This window comes from Cygnus olor, chromosome 22 (genome assembly GCF_009769625.2).
Source record: "Cygnus olor isolate bCygOlo1 chromosome 22, bCygOlo1.pri.v2, whole genome shotgun sequence".
NCBI lineage: Eukaryota > Metazoa > Chordata > Aves > Anseriformes > Anatidae > Cygnus > Cygnus olor.
Genome location: NC_049190.1, coordinates 3,164,035 through 3,187,637, shown reverse-complemented (window position 1 = coordinate 3,187,637; position 23,603 = coordinate 3,164,035). Strand labels below are relative to the sequence as shown.

General features: G+C 43.7%; 1 protein-coding gene across 4 annotated transcripts in view; it reads right to left on the bottom strand.

Annotated features, from left to right (window-relative positions):
* Nucleotides 1–23,603, bottom strand: part of ARHGEF12 (Rho guanine nucleotide exchange factor 12) — a 77,099-nt gene that overhangs the window by 33,639 nt on the left and 19,857 nt on the right. For 2 of the 4 annotated variants that reach the window (XM_040534520.1, XM_040534521.1), the window contains exons 2-7: nt 11,362–11,385; nt 10,609–10,697; nt 8,969–9,025; nt 1,477–1,575; nt 952–1,001; nt 59–116 (exon numbers count right to left, since the gene is read on the bottom strand). In XM_040534520.1, the coding sequence (XP_040390454.1) occupies nt 59–116; nt 952–1,001; nt 1,477–1,575; nt 8,969–9,025; nt 10,609–10,697; nt 11,362–11,385 (377 nt within the window). The remainder of the gene's footprint in view (nt 1–58; nt 117–951; nt 1,002–1,476; nt 1,576–8,968; nt 9,026–10,608; nt 10,698–11,361; nt 11,386–23,603) is intronic. The other 2 variants (XM_040534522.1, XM_040534523.1) reach the window with 1 other exon arrangement.

Sequence of the window (23,603 nt, the reverse complement as noted above, 5' to 3'; positions counted from 1 at the left end):
GCCTTTCATGCATTTTAAAGGAGCACAGTGACAAAAATAGCAACATGCCTTTACTTACACTTGATCAGCTTTACCACCTCCAAATGGTTTGAGTGTGTTACAAGAGTGCCATTCACCTGGGGATATGAGAGAGAAAGAAAGTAAACAGTGGTTAGCTCCTGATTTCTAACCCAGGAAAAAATCCCACTGGGTCCCCACACACTACACAATAAGCAATGTAATAGAACAAGCAACAGTATTTTTTTCCTCTCATCTCTATTACTATGTCTTTCAAGACGCTAACAGAGAAACAATTTCTCCCTCTAAGTTTATCTCAGCGAGCAGAGCTCTACAAAAAGAAAACCATACACACGTACCAAAGAAAAACAAGCAACCGAACATGAGAAAGCAACCCGCCTCTCACTGGGCAGAAGGAAATTTAGGGTAGTTAACTTTATTCATTAATTTATATGCTTGGTTGAAATCCCAGCTCTATCTGTGTCAAAGCGGCTCTAGCACAGCCATCATTTTGCAGCACTGAGTTAGATAATCATTTTAGCCAATGACTTGATTTCTTGGTTGTTTGGGACTAAAAGAGAACACTGATTGGGGTGCAGTTACGTGAGTAACCATAAAATCCAAGACGACCATTTATTTGCAGGTAATCATCAGTAACACACTGCTCTCCTCCCCTGATACTTCTTTTTTTCTGTACATGTGATAACTGACCCTTGTAGGATGCTGAACTTGCCAATGAAGTTCTGAAATAAGAGTGATCTCCAAAACAAAACTAACATTCAGCAGTGGGCTTTCAGTGGTTACGGTACATGCCCAGAACAGGGAAACGTAGACCATTCCTCTATCCCACAGGCAAAAGCAAACATCAGTGCAGAGCCATCAATGACCTGCTTTCAGGGAAAGAGCTCATTTAATACAAAGGATCTATTTCTCGGATGATGTGAATGCCCTTACCTTGATAATTCTATCACCTGTTTGCACTCCAGCCCGCATGGCTGCTCCATCTACAGAGGCAAGAAACCATTAGTTCCAATTTCAATAAAAATCATACAAACCAAAAATAGTTTAAGTGCTTCTGTAGTTCCATGCAAAGCTACTTCCCATAGTCACCCAAGCTTCTTCTTTCTTTGTTAGATTAACATCTCTGAGTATCTACACTAAAGTAGTTCTGTTCCCATTTTGTAGTGGATACGCCAAACCACAATCCACCACTTTACCAGGCATAAACTTACTTCCTTTCAACTGCAAGAGGTCAGTTTCCATATCCATCAGACATAGGAGGGGTGGTTCACTGCATCCCAACAGTGTGACACTCTTTGTCCTTGCACATCTATTCCAAAGTTTGTGATAGCTACAGCCATCCCACCCATAAGGAAAGAATTTGGAGTTTTCTACTCCAACTCATGCACATATTTCTTTGATTCACACGAAAACCCTCTAGGCTGCTCTCTGGCTAGCATATTTAGCATGTCTGCTTACCTTCTTTGACGGACTGCACGAAGACTGGATTGTCTCCGCTGACTGTCAGCCCAAATCCATTTTCATCCCGTTGGATAATAACACACCGTTGAACAAGACCTGCATAAGAAAGGTGGGGAAAGGGCAGAAGAAAGAGAAGGAGAGAAATACAAAGAGACACAAGCTAGGCATCAGTCCAAAACCTTATCCTCCTAGATAATCACAGAGCACAGAAAGAAACTGGTACAAGACAACAGAGGGAAGAATATATGAGAGACAGAAACAGGGCAGCAGTCCAGAAACAGATAGGAATGTCAAGACAGGTCAAGCTTATTGCTTCAGTTACACAAAACAGAGATACACAACAGCAGAGATGCAGACAGCTCTGGCACATCAGACACAACTTGAGGTAAAAGCAGCTTGTAAAGAGGAGCAGCTATGTACACGAACCAATGAGCACAATTTCCCTTTGTCCATATCAATAGGTCTTCAAAGTGCAGCATAGGGCTGTCACGTTCCCGTACACCATCAACAGCACCAAACAATTTTTACAAGCTACTTTTAATAAATAAATAAACAAACAGGTTACAAATCTCTCAAACTAACATAAATGGCTTGTGCTAATACCGAAAAATTAGCTCGTGCTAATACTAGAAAAATCTCATCTCAGGGCACCTTCTGTTCCAGGTGAGAATATTCAAGGGAAGCAGATCAGTAGCAGTAAAGAAGTACGAGCCACATGTGCTACACTTAACTAGTCTTCCGAAATCAAGACCGTGCTTCCCACTGAGCTATTACTGGGCTAAGTACTGGGCCAAAATCCCAGGAGATGTGAGTTCGAATCTGCTCCTCCTCTAACTTGCTGTGTGACATCAAAGGCAAATTGTCTTTTTTGCCAGGAATCCTCAGTATGCTGTGAACATAAATAGACAGCAGAGATAAATGCACTCAGGAGGTGCAGCACTTTGAGAAGGTAAAGTGCTAGACAGAATCACAGAATCGTTCAGGTTGGAAAAGACCTCTACGATCATCTAGTCCAATAGCTATGTCTATTGTTCACCTGAAAATGAAACAAGGAAAAAAAAAAGGGGAAAAAAAAAGTAGCAGCCCCAGCATATTCCTTGCAGAGCACTTCCCTAAGAGCAGCTGCAAAAGCCTACCACAATGGAGCCTTTATCTTGAAAAGCAACTTTAGGAACTCTGCAAAATGCTTCCAGGATGTTTTTTTATTTACATAGCAGAAACCACTAGCTACTAAACATCAGCCTTCTTTCTAACAGCTTGCTTTGCTTCTTCATTTCTAAAGCCACATCAGGCAAAATTCTGACACCAGCATCTCGAGAAAGAGTTCTCCTCCACATCAGATACCAAAATTGTAGCAGTGTTGTTTAGCATGGAGGGGGCAGAGGAAATTGAGAAAATGCTGCCCCAGCAAAGCTGCCTTCGCTGGAATCATTTTTAAGGAATGAATTGTAAGAGACCGTGGAGTCACATCCACGCTTTAAATCGCTCTCGTACCAGCACAGCTCCTTTTATGTCTCTGGAGCAACTCCTAATGGAAATGAAGAGCCTCAAGTGAAAACACTGTCCACCCAGTCAGCCCTGTTCTCCCTGAGTGCGGCATACATGAAGACAGGTGTGGGAGCGGTGGAAAAGGTTGCTTTCCAGCACTTGTGCAGCCATCTGGTCACAGAATCCCATCCCAGTAACTCCCCTTCTGCTGATAAAGGAGAAACAAATTACACTACCCACAGCGATCCGCAGTAAGTTGATGGAATGGATGCAAGGGGAAAGCAGACAAGAGGAAAAAAAACACCACCTTTCACACCCTCTTTATATGCTTAAGTGAAAGAACATGCCTCTCCCTTTTGTACCTCCCATTTCTCTATATGACCAAGCTTCTTCAAGTCTCACTTCACAAGAATGATGCCCCAGGGTGGGGTGTGGGAAAGAGAACATATGCTATTTCATAAAAACAGCTCGTTTTAAACCTTGCTGCCAGACGTGCAGGTTTTATGAGTAAGACACTAACTAATCTTTTGACTCATAAGAACTTTCCTTGCTTAAAGGCACAGCATAGCCCTGTGTACTCGCTGCTCTTCCACGGAATTTCTCTCTTTACCAGAACCAATAACCTTTGGATTCAGGGTACTGATAAGCTTCCTCCTGGAATTAACGTGATGCCAACGCAGAGGCAGTGCATTAGGAGATGCAACAAAAGCTGGCCTTGCAGAGGATGACTTAAGTTCTAGGAATGATCAAATTAAACAGTTTCAAACCACAAGTCTCAATTCCACCCAATACCACCTTTTAATTTAACAATGGGAAGGCAAAAGAAATTAGGCTGACTTGAACCCAAATTATTCCAGAATTGCCTTTTCCCTGTATTTGTCCACCTCAGATCAGAAACAGGCATTTAGCCCTTTCCCTAACACGATATAAAAGGATCTAACACAACATAATGAGGTCTACATAGGCCAGCTGAGACACCATGCTTGACGGAGATACACAGCAGCTTTACGGTGATTTTAATGAATGTGAAGTTTTCTGAAGGTACCGCTGCCTGCAGAACTACAGCAGCTTCAATAACAGTGCCGGGCTGAGGCGGGTAACCCAAAAAGCAGCTTCCAGTGCTCTCTCCTGAGCTGCTGTGAGGACAAAGTAGCACAGGACCTCCCCACCAAACCTGTCATTTGCTCACTTTTGTTCTTTCGGTATAAAATACATTCCATGTGAAATCTGCTTCGTGGGGGAACGTTAAGAACAGAGCTGTGATGTTTTCATAACCCAGATCTGGTACCTTGACCACCTCATTAGACACTCTGGAACAGTCTCAAAGGCAAGGCACAAACCACCGAGAGCCCAGTGACACACACCGTGAAGTTTTCAGCAGCTGTTACTGCCATGCCTTGATATCACAAGTACCTACAGGAACTCGTACTTTAAAACACTGAGCAGCAACTTCACCCACTTCAAGTAAAGTCTACGAGGTCGGTGCAACGCTGAAGAGCCCACGTTAGCAAGTGGCAATCAGCTTTTGATGCACGATTCATTCTTTCTTTGCCTGGGTGTTCCAATTCTCACTGTTTCCTGGATGGAAATCATGAGTCATTCTTTTTGAAGAACCTTACCAAGGTATTTGATGTTTTCCAGCTGAAGCTTAAGAAAAATTACAAGGACAAAGGAACTCATCATTGACAACATTCAGAATCAAATCAATGATTATCTTATTCCCATATTCACTTGCACATGACAGTATCTTGAAATAAGGAAACATCACTGTGACTATGTTTTAAGTACATAAAAAAAAAAAAAAAACAGACATTTGTATTTTGGGTGGATTCATAAAATTTTGTAGAAGAAAAAAAAATCTTTAAAATCCTTTTTCATCTTCATGCATATTGCAATTCCCCAAACTTGTCGATTACTCAAGCCACGAGTGCAGCAAAGCAGCTAACTGCATTAGCTGCTACTAGCTCTACTTAGAGGTTTAAGATTAGAAGTGAAAGCTGTTAGAAATTACCAGTCTCAGAAAAAAGGAATTAGAGAAAAAGCTAAAATGATCAACTCCTCAATAGGTGGCACTATTCCCTCCGAGACGTTGTGTCCCGTCCTCCAGCCCCCTTACAAGTGAGCCTTTTGGGTAGCAGCAAAGGGTAACGTCACAGGTTCTCAAGGTCACTTACACATCATGGTAAAAATGACTGTCTCAACAGTCCTGACATACATTTTGATTCTCCATTAACTTCTTCAGTTAAAAGATCATTCACCTTCTTCTCTATGGATCCTAAACATTTTGAAGCTATTCAATTACATATGAAATTTTATTTCCCCAGCAGGGCATAACAAATACAGCAGGAGCTTGTTCTGAAAACCTAACTCACAAGAGAGAATGGAGCCATGAATTACATCTCCCATAACATAATGGGGCTTTTCCTCTGATCAGACTGTGTGGGACACTGCATGGGAGGAGCCTCGTGAACTATAACCTCCCTGGAGGCATGAGGCCACAATGGGAAAATGCAATTTAATATAGTGATTTGAAATGAATCATTCAATAAACAAAAACAAACTCCTTGGGGTTTTGAGAACGTCCAACTGTTTCACTTCAGTTGGGAGGCTTTATTTCCATCAAATATTTCCAGAAACCCTGCTCCACAAAATAAATAAAACTATCGGCTTTTAAAAGACAATTTCTCACCGGATGAAATTCTGAATTTCACTTCATTCGAGTTATCACCATGTTCTTCATACCAAATGACATATTTGCAGCATTCTTCAGATTCTTCCACTAACTTGGTAACAGAAGTCATGTAAAGCCAGAGCAAAAACTATACTGTTGGAAATTACTGCAGTATATAATGGCCTGATAAGGCTGCTAATAACAATGGCACCGAAAACCATTCATAAAACAAAGCTTGGTAACCTTTCTAGAAGAAAAGAACAATGTATTTTAACCATTAAAAATAGGACTATCTGCTCCCATGGCAACGACACATTCAATCCCTGTGGTCGAGTGCCCCTTGCACTCCGAGCCGTTTCTGGCTATTATAAGGGGAGCGATGAGGGGCTCCCAAGAGTCCTTTTAAGAGGCTGGAAAAATGGTCACAAAATAAAGTACACAAGGCTGACAAGAACTGCAAGGAACAAAACAGGAAGAGTAAGGATGGATTCTCTAGGGTTCGATTTAAAAACATGTCAACAGGGGCAAAATCTGGATTTGCAAAACAAAAAAAGATCTAAAAACCTCCCCCAAAGTTGGAGGCAATATGCGGAAGAGTATGCAGAAGGTCTCGTCTAGCATCTGGGCTGGAAACTTATAATTAGTAAATATAAAGGAAGGTATCTTTAGGGAGCAAGCAACCAATATCTAACCTCTCACCCTCAAAGCTATAATCAATTTTCAAGTTTGTTTAAGAGACGGGAATTCTATTTCAAGAAAGAGGTGTCAAGCGTTGTGGATGGTTATAGCACTAATTAGTTAATTACAGCTTACCTGAAATTACACTCAATCTCTTTTCTCATCAGCTAGACCTTGTTGAGTACACAGATATGAGATGGTTGGATTTATGGGAGAAAATACCTCACTCTAAGTTTGATATGGCTATAAATCAACTTCTGTCTATCAGAACAATTTCCCTACCTAACCACTCTCCCCAGCCAAGCCACTTATATTCTTCAAATTCTGGCCTATTGCTCCTTAGTTAAGAATTTTGAGAGGTAAGAACAAACACACAGAGTCACACCTCCTTTTTCTGCTGTCATTCAAGACTTTTCTATTAGTTGCTTTCCAAGGGCTAGCCAAAAAAGAGCCAGTTACCATCCAGTCACCAGCAAGAAAAATATCAGTACAGTATTTCCACTTGCAGGTCTTTAAATATTTTGGTCCCTTCCAAAGCAAACAGCAAACCTCTCTACACATACCACGGAACCTGGGAAAAGAAGAGGGTAGAGACAAAAGGCAGGGCAAGGTCCACAACAGAAAAGGCCATCGGAAAGGAAGGATGAGTGGAAACTGCTCCCATAGATACTGGACATGGATAGAGCATCTGCAGGAAACTTTGGGGGAAGTGGAGGCTTAAGTTAGGAAGTCATGTTTCTTTCTGCCATACATGAAAAACCAGGACACTGTACAGACTGAGGGAGAAGTATAAACACAGATACATTCCATTAAGCATACCAAATGTTTCCTGTAATTAAACTAGAATAGTCTGACAGCACCTCCAGTATATTATGGGTAAGCAGCATTAGGCAAAACTTAATGAAGGTTCACGCCATAGGGATCTAGTCAACCTGCGCTGTCCTTAGCCAGCATCAACCTGGCAAAGGGAAGAACTAGTCAGGGCTTCAACATAAGCTCATCAGAAACGTCATCCTAAAATACATGCTTTCTGATCGGGTTGTTTCTTTGTTCGTTGTTTCTGAGGAGGAAGACATAAGCTGCAGCAGGCCAGGTCTCTGGGATGAGTTTCCAGGTCTACCGAAGCTCTCTCCAAACCTCTTTACAGTCTCTGTGGAAGTCTCACACCCTGAGGAACATAACTGTCATATTACTACTGTTTGTTTGGTTGGTTTTGGTCGGTCGGTTTGTTTTTAATAAGAAATGTGTGCGATTCAAAATTCCAGGGGAAGTTAAGAGATCTCATTTTGACGGAAGGCACAGACCACACCTCCCTAAGCTGTGCCAACTGAAGGGCTAACGGGCCTATGGTGGCTGAGAAGGAACTCTACAGATTTGTTGCTTGTTTTGCTTTTATTTTTCAAAGTTCCTTACAAACAGAACTATGACAGCATCACTTTGTGTTACACAGCTGGTTTAAGAAGTCGGTTCGCAGTAACACCTGGCAGTTTTATTCTAGTGAAATAATAAAACTGATACTCGAAGAGTCAGTGCATCTGTCCAAAAGCCCACAGAAGGTTCTGCAGCAAGCAAAATTATCAACAAGAGAAAAATCAGAAGGTATCACAGACTATTTTAAATACCAGAACAAAATAGGAAAGGACATGAAAGCCAGCAATGGACAAACAAGCTTAGAATCGTGAAACGTGGCAGTACTGGCCAGATTCGGTCTATGTCCAAGGGTCTTAGAAGCTGGTAGGATTCGAAAGACCACCCACCAACTTGTGAAAACTTGCAACGTTGAGTTTTCTAAGACAGGAGTGCAAATCTCTTTAGGGATCACAAATTCAACAAGTCATTAACATAAAGGTAGAATGGAGAGAGTGTCACAGTCTAAAGACTGACATATCTGATGTAAGGCGAAGAAGGGCGGAGGAGCAAACAGGCTCCATTTGGTACACATTCTTTCCAGCAGCACTGGCCAAAGTGTGCTGGCAACATAATGACGTGGAGCTACTCCTGTCCCTGATTGTTACACGCCAATTTGTTCCAGCCTACAAACTCACTAGGCAGTAATACACAGTAATACAGGAGTACCAGGGAAGTCACCCCTTCTTTGGAATGGAGAATGGTTAAATTCATACGAGGAATGATTAAGCTCATATTCTTACATTTTTAAAAATTATTTTCAAGTATTTATTTTTCACAGAAGTGGAAAAAACAAAGAAACTGACAAAAGATCCTCTACAGATAATGCAAAATACGAATTACCAGCTCACCCAGATTAACCTCTACAGTTAGAGCAAGACACAGACTTTTCTCCAACTACAAAATCTCTGCTGGAGTCCAGCACAAGCTGTGTCTTCGCGCAATGCCAAAAATACTCGGTGGCACAAGATCTCCAAGAACAGCAGCCCCACCAGGTTTCCCCAGTTAGGAACGGAGAACAGGAGAACACAGGTGCCAGCCTGTGCTTGCCATGTACGTGTTAGTTTCCAGCCACTACAAGAACTACAAGCTGATACACTGAAGCAACATTTAAACCCAGTTTCCCACTCCTTGCTGCAGAGCCAACCATGCGGATCACGTAAAGGATAAAAGCCTCGGGTGCACAGACAGAAAGCATGGAGCAGACTGCAAAGGTGCAAGGCTGCAGCGGCTGCTTTAGCTTACCATACGTCTCGGATCTACTCTCCTCCGAACTAGACTTTGTCTTCTTGGAGGAGCTATCTGCACGAGAGCAGGAGAAAAGGAGAAAGAGATATAGAAAATATGGAGACCAAACATGAGAAAAAAAAAACTTAATGAAAAACACAGACTGATTTATTAGGTTAAATCGTGCAAAACACAAATAGGATGTGAACAAAACGTAGGCGAAACACTTGGAATAAGGGGTGAATAATACAAGCACGAAGACACAGGTAACACCACAAAGAATCTATTACAGAATTTGAGACACAATAAAAGAAGTTCTTGGCTACGAACTACAGAAAATATTCTGGATAAAAAACAGTCCAAGCACAGAAACTCTGGTAACATTCATCTCCAGAGTAAGTAATAAACATATGCACAGTGGTTCAGCATTCTGAATTTACCCCTTAAAAAGAAAGGAATTTTATGAAGGCTACAGTACAGAGTTCATCTGTTAGACCAGATCATAACCATTGTATTAGTGGTGCCAGGTAGCAGCTCTCGAATCAGAATTACTTTTATCAATTGAAGATTAGAAGATTCCTGAAGTTTGCTTCTGAAGAATTCTTTCTGCAAACCAACTTCAGGGCCCGACACCTCCCCCAACCAAAATAATTTTACATTGTGTATTCCCAAGGACTAAGGAAAAGAAGACAACCACTAATTTAGGTTCTCTCCCTTAAAGAACTTTTTTTTTTTTAACATAATGTTAAAAGCCCATTTTAATTTATTTTGTGCACACTAGGAAGGAGTCATGCAGCTAGTGGCAGGAAACACTAACGAACAGGATGGTTTATAAACATCAGCTTCAAATGCCTTGTGCAAAAACACATTCTACAAGTTCTACAACCTTTAGATTCAACTCTTGTCTCTTCCACAAGCCCCAGGGAAATCACTGGGCTAAACAGCAGAATGCACAGACATGAAAAAAGCACATTGCATGGGGCCAGGAGGCTCAGGCAAGAGCCTGTCATGCATTTCACGAACACACACAGTAGTCACTGGGTTAGTGTTTCGCAGAGGGAAGGAAGAATCCCTGCATGCATCCTAATTTCCATGACAGCACTGGACAGGTTGACCAAGCTGACCCAGATACAACCTTTCAGAAGGTTAAAAAATAGGATAGCATATCCTTTAAAAAACAGAAGTTCATCTTAAAATACATCATGCTGGAAAGCACAAATTCACTCTACAGAGATGGTTCAAAATCCACTAAATTTCAGAAAAAATTTACAAGGAATACCAGAGCTAGTCGAGTCTATAAGGTCTCAGATTTCACACTTTTTTCTACTAAAACAGCCAGAGAACTACTCACAACTAATTACAGTATTTGCCTCCTGAAATTTCAGACTAACTTTTCTGAAAGAGGAAGTAGTTAATAATTACTCACTGATACCACTAATCTAGGTTTATTCTTGCATAATTAACAGCTACTTTGTCAATGAGCACGTTTAAAAGCAAGACCGTGTTCATTTCAATGCCTGCATGCTTCCGAAGGGCTTTGCAAGCACAGAAGAGCACAACTCTCAAAAACCACATTTGTTGACCCATTAAAACCGGTTTCATCCAGCACTTTCCAAATCAAAGCCTAGATCTTCAGCTGAGAAGTTGTAAGACTTTACCTGTTGGATCAAAGTCGTGTGTGCTACTGCAGCGTTCAACCTTCTGCTTCTTGTCAGCTGGAGACTCTCTGCTCAGAATGCTGCCGTGTCTGTGTCAAAGCAAAGCAGATGATCCTGACTACCGTGCCACAAAACCACTGCTCAACCTTAACTAGTTCTGGAAATAACCTTAACTAGTTCTGTTTGCTAACATGAAATTTGGATCACAGAATCACAGAATCATTTAGGTTGGAAATGACCTCTAAGATCATCTAGATAAGAAGGTACACAGTAGGTTCACCTCTGAATTTCTTCCCAGAGTATGGTCAAGGGGAAAAATGGTCTCCCTCAGAATAGTTACAGACTGAAAGACCTCCTCAAATCTTAACTCCACCTCCTCTCCCACCAAACAGTAAATGTTTATAGATGTAAAAATCAAAGACTTAGAATACCCACCCCACACCCCCCGAAGCAAGTGTCTGCACATCATGCACCCGCACAGCATCGTTTCTCCGCCCATCTCAAGCCCCAGGTAAGATGACCCACCAGGGTACGTAACAAAAGCAAACAGTAACACTATGCCATGCACTCTGAGCACAGCACCAACTGTATTTTTGGCACCTCGTTCTGATCTGGATATTAATTTCCTTGCATCTATACTGGGTACTTCTACCTATGCTTGCACACACTGCTCTCCTTTAAAAGAATTCCTCCTTCAAAAATCATGTACCATAATTTGTAATACAGATAAACAGTTAAACTTCAGCTACTCACCTTGTAGGTTTTTTGAGAGGAAACCTGAAAAGAAGAAACAACAAGTTTAATGAACTGTTTTTTTGGTTCTCAATATTATGCTTGATAACAACACTTATTCTTAAATACAAAGTTATTTTACTCCTCTGTAACGTCTTCGAAAGAGAACAACCAAGGCTTTTCTATTCTTCTGCCGCAGCAAATTATTAGTTCATTGATTCAACTAGGGAAAAAATTATCAACATGCTTCAGGTTTCAAAAAGAATAAAGAACAAAAGCAGAATTCGTGCCGCCAAATCCAGTGTCCAGTAGGCCTTTCTCATTAGAGTGTAGTGGCTCATGAATCACCTTCCTCTCCTAACAACTAGTTCCATACAATAAAAATTAACATAGCTTGATTTTTTTTTGTCCCAGTATCTATGAAAGCCCAAACTCCCACTGAAAATTCTCCTATAGCTGCGACATTCCCATTACATCCCTCCCACGTGGGTTCCGTGGTGTCCAGGAATATCGGAGCTCACACTGACGTCTCCTAGAAAGACCTCTAACTATTTTCATGAAACTAAGAACTCGGCCAAATTTGAGATAAGTACAGCAGCATAAAGTTAAGCTGAAATTCTATTAACTATTCCAAATATTATTTCTGGGACGCACAAAGAACATAAGCAACAGGAACTCTGAGTTAAAGGGAGGCAGAAGTGTATATGAATTTTTAAACTAACAAATAAGACACACAAAAACAAGTAAGACAAATAAAACCTGGATATTTTCCCCTTGAATTATCACAAAAAAATGACAAAGCAAGGTGTACACCACCTAAATTAAGGTACCAACCTCTACTTTTATAAAACAACTCTTTATTCTTAAAACTTTTCAGAAATTTAGCTGCACCATTGCTACTTGTTAAATGTTTTTCAGGTCCTTTGGCTGGAAAGCAATACAGACATTTAGACCTGTACGTGTACTGACGAAAAAAGAATAAATCACCTTTTGTTCTAAATGAGTACATCTACAATTGTTGTAGCTGGTAATTCCCCACGCACACACCAGTTATCCTTACTGCACTTGGGTTTTCCTGTTTACATAGGCTTTCCAAAAAGTAACGAGGTGAGGGTCAGGAAGAGATTCAAGTAAAAACAAATCTAATACCACAGAAGTTAACAGGGCATTAAATGACTTTTTTTTTTTTTAGCAGACCTATTTAGTAAAGAACAATATTCCCCAGTAGAAAACAAAACTGCCATCGGAGCAGGACGCTCCCAAAGGCACCACCCTCCAACCACATCCAGCTGAGCAGAGCGATGGCCTTGCCCATCCAAACTGCTCCAATGGGCAGAAGCAAACCGCTCCCCAAGAGCGCTCTGGAGCATTACAGATGCCTCGAGCACTGCCCACAAGCCTGCCCCAACCGCACACCTCGGGTTTTAGGCTCCTTTCTCCAAGGAGGAGCACCTCACATCCTCTTGTCCTCGGTGCCACACTGAGCAGCCCAGCCGGGAACAGCACAGGCTCAGAGCTGCTAACTCCTTCCCAATTACCTGGAAAACATAACTGGATACACAGAAGAAGCACCCAGCATAATCCCTCGCTTCAAATAACAACTTAACTGCGGACGGACGAAGCACTGGCCAGCTCACACACGCCAAGCCCCTACGCAAGGCTGAATGCTAGGCACTCCGAGATGAGCACCTGATGACACACTAGGCAAAAGAAACTCAAATGACAGTGGCAGTGGTGGCTGCCTGTTCCTGACGATAACTATACACAGCAAGACACCTGCCGTCTCTTAGAGAGCAGAAGCAAATGTAGCTGAAATGCACCGACGGCTTCAAAACCGAGGGGAAAGACAGGTTTGATCATATAAGCCTTAGGAACTGATGGGTAAAGCAGCACAGAAGTTTATCAGTTAAAGAAAAGGCGCACCCAGACTCCACAGAAGTGCTGGAGCTCTTCCCCCACAAAAAGCCAGGAATCACTATTTTCACCTCAGAAGCTGGGAAATCCACAGATTCAAATAAGCAAGGTGCAGCTAACGCAGCCCCTCCTCGCACTGCTCCACCTGCGAAGCCACATCGCCCTAGCACTCAGCCCTGCCGTTTGCGGATCTCAGTCAGCAAAGAACTGCTTTGTGCAGGACAGACAGCCTGAATCCCAAAGCAAAGAAAACAAAAGTTATCCCAGGCCAACCCGGCCTGGCCTGAATGCCGCACGGTAAGCAGATGCAGCAATAACCAAGCGTCGCTTTCAAAGAGCAGAAAGGGAAACAAAGAAATCCAGGGGCAGACAAACCACCATCCCTTCAAAGGCAGGGAAATACAGTTAAGATTATACTTTTTTTTTTTTTTTTTTTTTAAATCTAACGCACTTGCTTGTGAGTTCCATAAAAATTTCCTAATACCACTAACAAATACTTTGATGGGGGAAAACTTATTCCGTAGGCTTCCTTATCAAGCACCCAGAACTCCAGGCTTAAGCTCCTACAGCAAAAGAAACCATTTACAAACAAAGTAAAATTAGCTCCCTGTTGCACTGTTTTGGTTGGTTCAGAGCTATTTATTATGTGTTCAAGCACCAAGTGCAGATGATGTATTTTCAAGGTCTAGAAGTTACGAACAACGTTTCAACTTATTGTACACAAGCTGTTGACGTTATTTATAAAGGAAACACTGAAGTTTTTTCAAACTGTATTTTTTCCCCCGGCTGAAACCCTCAGGATTTCTTCCTGCGCTTCGACATTAACGGGGAGCAGAGAAGTCCTGAGCAAGAGCCAAAACCTCGCAGCTTCCTCCTCTAAGGCTGCAGCTGCCCTCACGATTTTGGGTACGGAACAACCCGTCAGCGATAGCGCTGGAGAGCCAAGCAACGTTTGGGCCTAAGCCCATGAGGGAGGCAGCAGCGTCCAGGCCTAGGCCCATGAGGGAGGCCCCTAGGAGCCAGTGCTGGCTGCCTCCCGGCTCAGCCTTCCCCCAGGGCCTGCTGCAGGCCGGAGGAGGCCGGTAGAGGTTTGAGAAACACTGGAGGCCCTGGGCCACCTGCCAGCTTCCCCAGTTTCACCCCGCTCCCTGGCTGGTGGAGGGAGGCCGGCGGTGGGGAGGCCAGCGGCAGCGGGTCAGGGTCCCAGCGCCTGCAAGGCCAAGGCAGGTCCCGGTCCCCTGACAGCCGATAATTCTGCGCCCAGCGTGGCCATGGAGGGGCTGGGTGCAGCCGACAGCTGAGGAAGGGGCTGGTTGAGCTGGAGGTGAAGACCCCCCAGAAAAGTCCCCTCCAAGGCCTGCAATAGCCCCAGCCCATCGAGGCGTGAAGTCACAGAAATGAGAGATGGAAGACACAGCTGAGACTATAAATACACCTGTAAAAACCGCGCTAGCCAGGAGAAGTTCCCCTTCTCTTCCCCAAGCCCTAGCAGAACGCTACCTGACATTTCTTAGCTGAAGATGTTCCTCAGTTCCCAGATAGCACATCACTTGCACGCTATGGCACAGTGCCACTGGATAAACGGAGCACAAAGTACACAACAGAGTCCCCCATGAGTTTATTCCACAGCTATTTGTGTCCCAGTGCCACTGACCTTCACTTGGACATAGCATTAAGTTTGGAAGTAGTACTGAACCTCCCCTCGCTGCTTTATTTCATTCAGCACCATATATAACGTATAAAATGGATTTCACCTACTTCTGTAAACACCACGCAGGCTGTAGGCACGGCAGGGCGCGGTTAACAGCTGGAGGTTTAATTCCAGATCAAGCTGGCAAGTTTAGGCTCCATGATAAAACCCTGTAGACATTTTGTCTGATAACTGATGAACATCAGCACATTTTCAAACAAGTTGTTCCACTCTCTCAACTCCCAAATACCAGGAACAATTAAAAGCCAAGTCACATTCTGTTTTTAAAATACTGGGTCAAATAACTTAAGCAATTTAAATGCATCAAATTACTAAAAGTATGTCTTGTTAGTCATGCTGCATTAGTAAAATCTATTTACCGGAAAGCCAAGTGAGAAAAATATACCTACAACTAGTACCACTGTGGATTAAAAATTACAACTCTCCAAGTTAGCTCACACATGCATGCACCATTCAGTACTGGACCGGTGCCTAAAAGCTACCTTCAAGCCAAGACAGAAAAAGATAGTTTTAAGATCTAGTGTGTCAAAACACACCAGAGCGAGGAAGGATTCCCAGCTCCCTGCAGTACAAAGCATTCCATTCCAGCCCTGGAGGTTGAAAATATATCTGACCATAAATAGCACAGCACTCAGATAACCATGTTGGGTTTCTTGGTGTGTTTTTTGTTGTTGTTTTGCCTTTTTTTCCCCTCCCATGCTAAAATATTACTAGATTTCAAGTATTTGCTATCTCAAAACCTGATCAAAGAAAAAAATATTTAGATTCAGACAAGAGCCTCAACCTTGGAAATATTTACTCATGTGCCTAAGTTTAGTTCCCTTTACTTCAGCAGGACTACTCACATGCCTGAAATTAAGCTTGTGTGTATTTCAGTGGAAGTATAAATTACTACAAGTTGTGCTGAGATGAGTAAGAAATATTGTGAAACCCACACAAAAGAGAACAGCCCAAAACTGCTTGCTTGACGGAACTAATCTTTAATTAGGAGACGAACAGTTGCAATAGAAGCTTCTTCATTGCTTTATTAGTTTCATTTAAATAGGGCGTTGCTTCGTTACAGACCAACCCTCTTGGAGAATTCTGGATTTGGAGAAAAGGCAGCAAACCAACTACCCCAAACCCAACAGAGATGAGAAATAATTACAGGCTCATTCGTCTTGTCCACACACCTAGAGAAGAGGAAAACTAAAGGTTAACTCTAAGTCTTATCCTCCCCTGAATAAAAGCCCCAAACCATAGCTATTTAAAATTACATCACCCTACTTCAGAAGGTTTTCACCAAGCAACGAGTCAATGGGAGGCCTTCTGCTAGCACCACCTCCATGGATGCTGGTGACAGAATTGGTCAGCTGCCCCCTCTATTTCTAGGAGGAAGAGCCGGATTCTACTCTCCTCTTCCTCATCCGTACCCAAACAGATCCTGCAATGGAAGGACTGAAGTCTGCTCACTTAAACATCACCAGTCTCACAACTTGATTTCGAATGCATCTAGTGCATGCAGCTCCCCTCAGTACCTACAAGGCTTTATTTCTGATGCCCTGGTTGGACCTGCACTGGTAACAGACAGAAAAAGGCTGCATTTCCTGTGTAAATCTAGCAGGTTTAAGGACGTGCCTTGAAAGTGCAGTGAATATGGATGTCTGAAACGCCATTTCACAGGTAGTTCTCAGAACTGCATCTTGAAAGAAACAAAAACCGTCTGTATATTTATATTCCCCCAGTCTGCAGACTCACATAGCCACCAGCCACTTGTTTGCTGGGCTTAAAAGCCCTGAGAAAGGTATTGTGGCAGAGTGCTGACATGACCCGAACAAAAGCAGTACCAATGTGACCTTAATATAGAGCTGAAGGCAGTCTTCTGCCACAACAAAAAGAGGTAGACGTGCTCTGTACAGGGCAGCGGGCGAGTAAAAGGAACTGATGAGATAGCAAATGACAGGCGGATTCGAGAGAAACACAGATGCAGCAAGTGGGCAACTATTAGCAACCAAGAAAAAAACGCAGACACAAGTCTGCCATTTCCCTGCACTGCCCACAAAGCGCAGCTGCAACCACAGCAGCTATTCTGTGGACACCACCGATTCAACACATCGGGTCTGTTTACCCTGGCATTAACCCACTTACGGAGCAGCTTTGTGCACCATCATCTCTTCCCCATATCAAAGGACATAAGCTCAGGAAAGCAGTTTTCTTCCTCAAAAAAAAAAAAAAAAAGACAACTGCAGACTGATGGCAACAGAGCACAACACAAGGTGCAGCAAAAAAAGCCAAGTGAAGGAGGGAACCAAACGGATTCCCAGGACCACCCAGAGCCAACGTATGGATCCTAAAACCATAGCAAGTGCACAAGGAGGCGAAACCGAGCTGAGCAATAAAAGTTTCCATGTTATTTTTGTAGGAGTCCAAGGCAACAACCACAGCTGACGCAATGACTCATGGAAGAATCGTTCGTGGCATTATTAGCTTTAGATTACTGACAGCTTTGCCAGCAGGCTTAGTTCTGCCTTCGCAGAAGGAACCCAGGAAACATAAAGCAGTGGCCTGAGAACCCCTAAAGCTCTTATCTTCTCGGCCTGACCCCACAGCTCTCCATCTTCTCAACGTTCCCAGCAGCTTGGATTGGCCCTAAGAAAGCATCAGCAAATGCCTCCATCCTGCTCAATGCTGTATTTTGTTCTTCTGGCCCACCAGTGTTTCTACACACAACTAGAACATGCTATTTAGTTTTCCTTTTAGGCTGGAAAATACGGAGTAGCCCACATGGCCCATTGATCCATGGCGTGCTTCTTGGTGGATCAATACAAGAGACCACTGCTGTGGCAACCAGAAGTGCTGAGTTAAGCACTTAAATAAGATTAATTCTGATAAAATTGAGGGGAAAAATGATGCTTTTTTTTTCAAGTCTGGAAAGCCAGCAGGTTTCGGATGGCCTAGGAAGAGAGGGTCAGGGCTCTAAAGGAAGGTATTTCTATAGGGAAAGAGCAGTCCAGCAGTGCTAGTGCCAGCACCTTTCCATCACAGGGACAGGTCCTCTGTGAGCTTTAAAATCCACGTACGTATACACACACATGCAGCAGCGTTGGACAGAGGAGTGCTGCTGCGCTGTAGCACCACGTGTATTTTGGGAAGCCTTCATTCTCACAGTTATCCAACCAGATCTTTATTTCGGGTGATGGTTTCTTCAAGAGGGGTGGAGAGAAGCAGCGAGCAGGAGAAGGAAGCAAGAGGAAAACTCAAAAAAAAAAAGAAGTTTTTTAAAAGGTGAAAGAAAAACAGAATGCAAAGATAAGTCTTCTTGATAAAATGTATTGCAAGAACATGGAGATGCTGCCTCCATACAAGGAGGTACATGGAATTTCCTGATGATGCAGGTGGTACTGCCCACCTAAATCAGCATTGTTCCCTCGTGGAAGTATGACTTTGCAGTTAGACCTATCCAGCTCTGAAAGGAGCTTCCAGTAGTGTATGTTAAGTAGATAAATAAAAAAGGCAAGCGGTGCACTCCAAGCCTCCTGTAGCCCGTGGTAGTTCTTTCCTACGCACCCTTTTGCTGTCCCACTTCCAGAAGGGAAGGGTTTCTATTTCTCTATGAACAGGAGCGTTTGGAAGGGGCGGAAGAAAAGCATCTCCAGAGGAGTTTCATCCACAGTCCACTCATTCAGTCCCAGCCCAAGCAAGTGCCTCAGCTATTTTCCATGACACAAGCACTTGGATTTTTCCAAGAGCTGATGTCAGGGCTTTTCATGGAGAAAGAACTGCATTTACAGGGCCGGCAAGGAAGGAGGGCTTCCCCAGCAGCTATTCTCAATGTGGCCTTTGTGCTGCTCTGCTGCTCAAGCCAGGACCCTGCGAGAACTCTCAGTCCCCTCAGAAACTCTACAAAGGGGAGGGGACAGAGACATTTTCAGCAGCCGGCACTGTTCTGCTGCTCCTGACCGACTTCCAAGGCTCAGAAGCATCAGCTTTCCATCTCAGGGCCTGAAGCTCCAGCCTTCCAACAAGGCCACCTATTGTTTCCTGCCTCTACGACTGGGTAGGAGCAGACAAACAAACGGGAGCTGGGGAGGGGGGCAGTGGAAGAGAGCATAAATAAACCAAGTGGCTCGTGTGTCCCCCGTGCTGCCTTCGGGTGCAGCTTAGAAGCAAGATTCAAGCAGTGGGGATGAGGTTTGCCCTCAAAACACGATTCAGAAACTGATGAAGAACAGAGGTTGCCAAATCATGGGTGATTTTCTGCTGGTTTCCCAATCTGGCTGGCTACGAGTTCCTAATTCAGTCAGTTTCCACCGCTGGGAAAGCAAGATTCACATCTTTGAAATGGAAATAAATAAATGAATGAATTAAACATTAAGAAAACCTTTTTTAAAAAAACCCAATATCTTCTAAAAGATCTTCAGAAAATGTCATAAAAAATGAAACAAAAATCCAGTGCTCTGCAAAGAAGAAATGCCCCCGATTTCTTCATTCATTTGCTGCAAGTTTTTCTTGCATTACGCATGTAGCAGCATTGACCACGTACAGTAGAAAGGTCAAGCCTTGTGATTTCAGAAGTTATGACCCACTTTTCTTGCTTATTTATTTTTAAGTAGGCTATAGACAAATATTCCCAGGCACAGAGAGCTCAAGCTTCCCTGAAGGAAGGAAAAGCAGCTGAAATAAGGAAAAGAAGCTGAGATAAACACAGCGTGACAATAGAACAGGAGCTCCAAAATTGCCCTTTTCTCCCCATTTTCATATAATCTTGGCAACCTAAGCTTCAGCTCTTTGAGGAGGGAAAAATAGCGCAGAACATGGGTGCTCTGATTTTTTCCCCGATTTTTTTTTTTGAAAAATCACTTAAAAACCCCTTTTGCCCACAGCCTGCTCCCCACTCTGGAAGAATCACATAAAGCAAGAGGGATTGTTGCGCAGACAGGGCGTGGCGGTCCAAATTAACCTGCCTCCGTAAACTGTAGCTAATTACGGGGAAGCGAAATGTTTGCTTTGCCTGCCAATAATTGCAATACAGAGCTGGCTCAATGGCAGCGGCCCCGCTCCCCGCCTCCCTGCAACCACTCCTCCTACACGGAGTCTGGAGAAGCTTTCTAGTTAGATGCACACGAAAATCAAAGCAAGGCACAAAGGAACCGGGGTGCTGCGGCAGACCTTTTTATTTCCCTAAACCGACCGTAGGAACCCGAAGCCAGTGAGTGCCATGGGATTTGCTGTCACCCAACACATGCAGAAGGGCTCGGAGATGGCTCCTCACGCTGCCCCAGCGCGTCGAGGGCTTTTTGCATGTCATTAGGCACCCAGCCGAGCTCCTTATTAATGCCGTGCCTCGCCTGCGGTCGTTGGGAAGCAGCAACAAGGCTGGTGTGTGGAAGCAGGTCTTAAAACCAGCAAAAGACAGCAATTAGAAAGGGAGGAGAAAAAACAGCGCACGCAATACAACTGGAAACGTAGCTTTCAAAAGACCGTAACACTAATTCCAATTACCCAGCTTTAAGTTTTGCAAATATATGTACAAGGTTCAGAGCCACATTTGAATATTTGGCCCAGAGTTCACATTTCTGGTAAGTGAGCACAGTGCCTGGCACGGGAACGCCGCACCTCCACAGCCTGTTAGACCCACGCGTATCCCGGGTTCTAGATACCGGTAAGAAATGGGGTCTGTTCTCCAGTAACTGCAAAAGTTCGGAATTAGAAGCCTTGCTCCTGCTGAAAGAGACCTGACATAAATACCAGGGGATGCAGGACAGGTTAAGCCCTTCCAACCCAGCTTTTAGCCTAGACTCAAAGAGGTGATCGGACTTTTCTCCCTCCGTAGCTTTCAGAGACGAACCATCTGTCTCCGGTTTTTTAAAATTTATGGGTATTTAACATCACACTAAGACATATTTACTCTCCTCCAACATGCCTTTCATGAGCTGTTTTAAAAAAGAACCAACAAGGTTAAGTCCTCCTGCTCCTTGGCACTGCGAGCTCCTATCTGACTCAACACCAGCTCGTTGCAGATTGATCTCGACACAGATTTCACTGCAATTTGGAAACAGCAGCAGCAGTACATACATCAGCAACATCCTCACTGATGGATTTATGTACTTAAAAAGAATCAGGATAGTTTGTCCGACCCACTGCACAAAATGTCATTACGTTACCCCCATAACAAATGTGGTCAGCACGGCTAACACCAGCTCCAAGAAGAGCACCTTGCCTTAATTTAGATTTACCTCGGATTCTCTTGGCAGCTTGTTTTAAAGGTTAATGTGCATCAACCGCTCCAGAAACCTAACGCCAACACTCCAGACCCAAGACCTGCCGGCTCATCAGAAGGAGGAATTTATCAGCTCAGAGCTGAGCAGACACTCAACCAAGAAGCAGTTTCAGCCCTGCCTTTGCTTCTCCCACCCAGTCGTGAACCTTTGGTCAAACTACGCCCATCCTGCATAGGATGTGCAGACAGGGCTCACCCTTACGACCTTTGCAAAGCTTCTAAATATTTGCCAGCTGCAATAAACTAATTTACAGCTAATACATCTTAAACTACCCAAAGGCAAAGCGCTCCCAGTGGCCTAATTTACACCGAGGAAAAATTGGATACACACACTATATTACAAACAAAAGCTGTAGCAGAGAGAGGAGCAAGAAATCATTACCACTTGGTTGCTTAACCTGTACAGTGTATTATTAGCTCTTAGCCTTTCAGCTTCTAACGTAGCTAATTCCCCTGGTGAAGTTTTACTAAGGCAGATGCAAACACCAAGGGCAACAACATCAGCGTGACATCACGAGTCTAAACTACCTGAGACTAAATTAAGAATTTGCAGCTAATTGAATATTTCACTTTATCTGCTTCAACGCTTCCAAAGAGGGTTTCTCTCTTAGTATGAGCTCTGATTTTAGAAGCATCCATGGAAGATTTCTCAACGGCATATGTCAGTTCGTCAGAATTTACAAAAAAGAAGGTGCGTGATGTCAACTGAGCCGCAAAGACGTTAGCTAAGCTATACACTGAAGTTACAGCTATCTTATTTGCATTGCCTAAGAAAAACAAAGCAATGTCTGTGATACGCAGACCCATTACTTCCTCTTCCCCTGAAACGCAGGTCTCGCCCATAAAGCACAAGGCAATAAGACTGATTTGGGATACACTGCGTGAAAAGTGAAAAAATTCACACCGACATTCACAGCCAGCTTTCCTCCCCAGCATTTCATCCTCCCCTTCATCTAAGTTCCAGGATAAATCCAAAATGACCAACCGTAAAGGGCTGGAGCAGCAGACAGGATTAGGATTTCACAGTAATATCAAGCCCTGTTTCTTCTACTATAAAATGGAAGGAACAACAGAAAAAAACAGTAGTGCAGCCACGCCACTTGTAAAATGGCTCAAGACCCTGAGAACAACATGAGTCAAACACACGGCTATTAATAGGTCTCCGAATGTGTTTGTGTGAGCGTTTGTCTCTTGGTTCTCTTAAAATAAAGCTTTAAGAAAGGAAAAAAAAAGTCATTTACGTAGGAAACCTACCGGCTGTCAGGAGGTGATGGCAGCGAAATCCCTCGAGACGTGGCAGCGGTGCAGAGATCATCGGGCTGTGGGACGTCTCGGGATCACTTGGAAGCTCTTTCCCCACCCCCTGCCCTGCCACCAGGTCTTGCTGCCTCCTCCCCGTGGGCACCGCCGGCTCCAGCGCCACGGGGACAGCCCCAATCGCAATACCTACGGGTTGTCCCTCGGGATTTGTCCCTCGGGGTTTCCGAGTCTCCTCTTGGTGGCCGAGCCACCCGCGCTACTGCCTTCCTGGGGAACGAGCATCTATCCACCTTACAGCACACCCACTCAAAAAAATAATAAATATATAATAAATATATATATAGATGTACACACACGACATGTAACAGAAGCCCTAGCGGCGATCAGCATACGCCAAGCCCTTTTACATCAGATCTCCGTGCCCTGCATCAGCAGGAGCTACGGCTAGCGGCGAGAAGGCTCCGGCGGCTGTCGCTGTGTGAGCCCTGTCTCAATCCTGCACCAGCAGCACCGCCCCGAGCAGCGCTTTGGAGATCCTCCACTGATGCAGGTTGCTTCATTTTTTTTTAAACGCTATACAATGAAATCCAAAAAAAAAAAGAAAAAAGGAAAATTTCAGAGAAAGCCGTTTTCAGGGAAAAAAAAACCACACCTCAAAGATGGTTTCTTGAGTTTCTTGGTATTTAATACCAACATGCATCAGCTATCAGCTTATCGCATCACGGTCACTGAGCCTGCAGAAGCTGGTGAGAAGGCTCTGCTAGCGTGCACGAGGGCTGGCACGTAATCCAGCACGGGGAACTGGAAGGAAGGTACCGCTGCCCGCATCTACACCCAAGGCTTCTTTCCTAGCTGTCAAAACCTTTGTTCTTCAGCTGAGACGCCGGGGCAGATTTTCCCAACGATCATATTTAATTGGCCATTTTTACAATGGAAACACAAAAGAGTAACTAAGGTTCACGCAGCAGCCATTAAAAGAATGGAAAGAGGAAAAAAAGAAAAGCCCTGCAAGAGAAAAACCTAAACCTTCCCACCCTCCTTTTTCCGACAGATACTGAAAGAAAAATTCTTCCCCTCTCCTCTGCATTCAAGGCAGCTGTTTTCTCATCTTTCAGCATA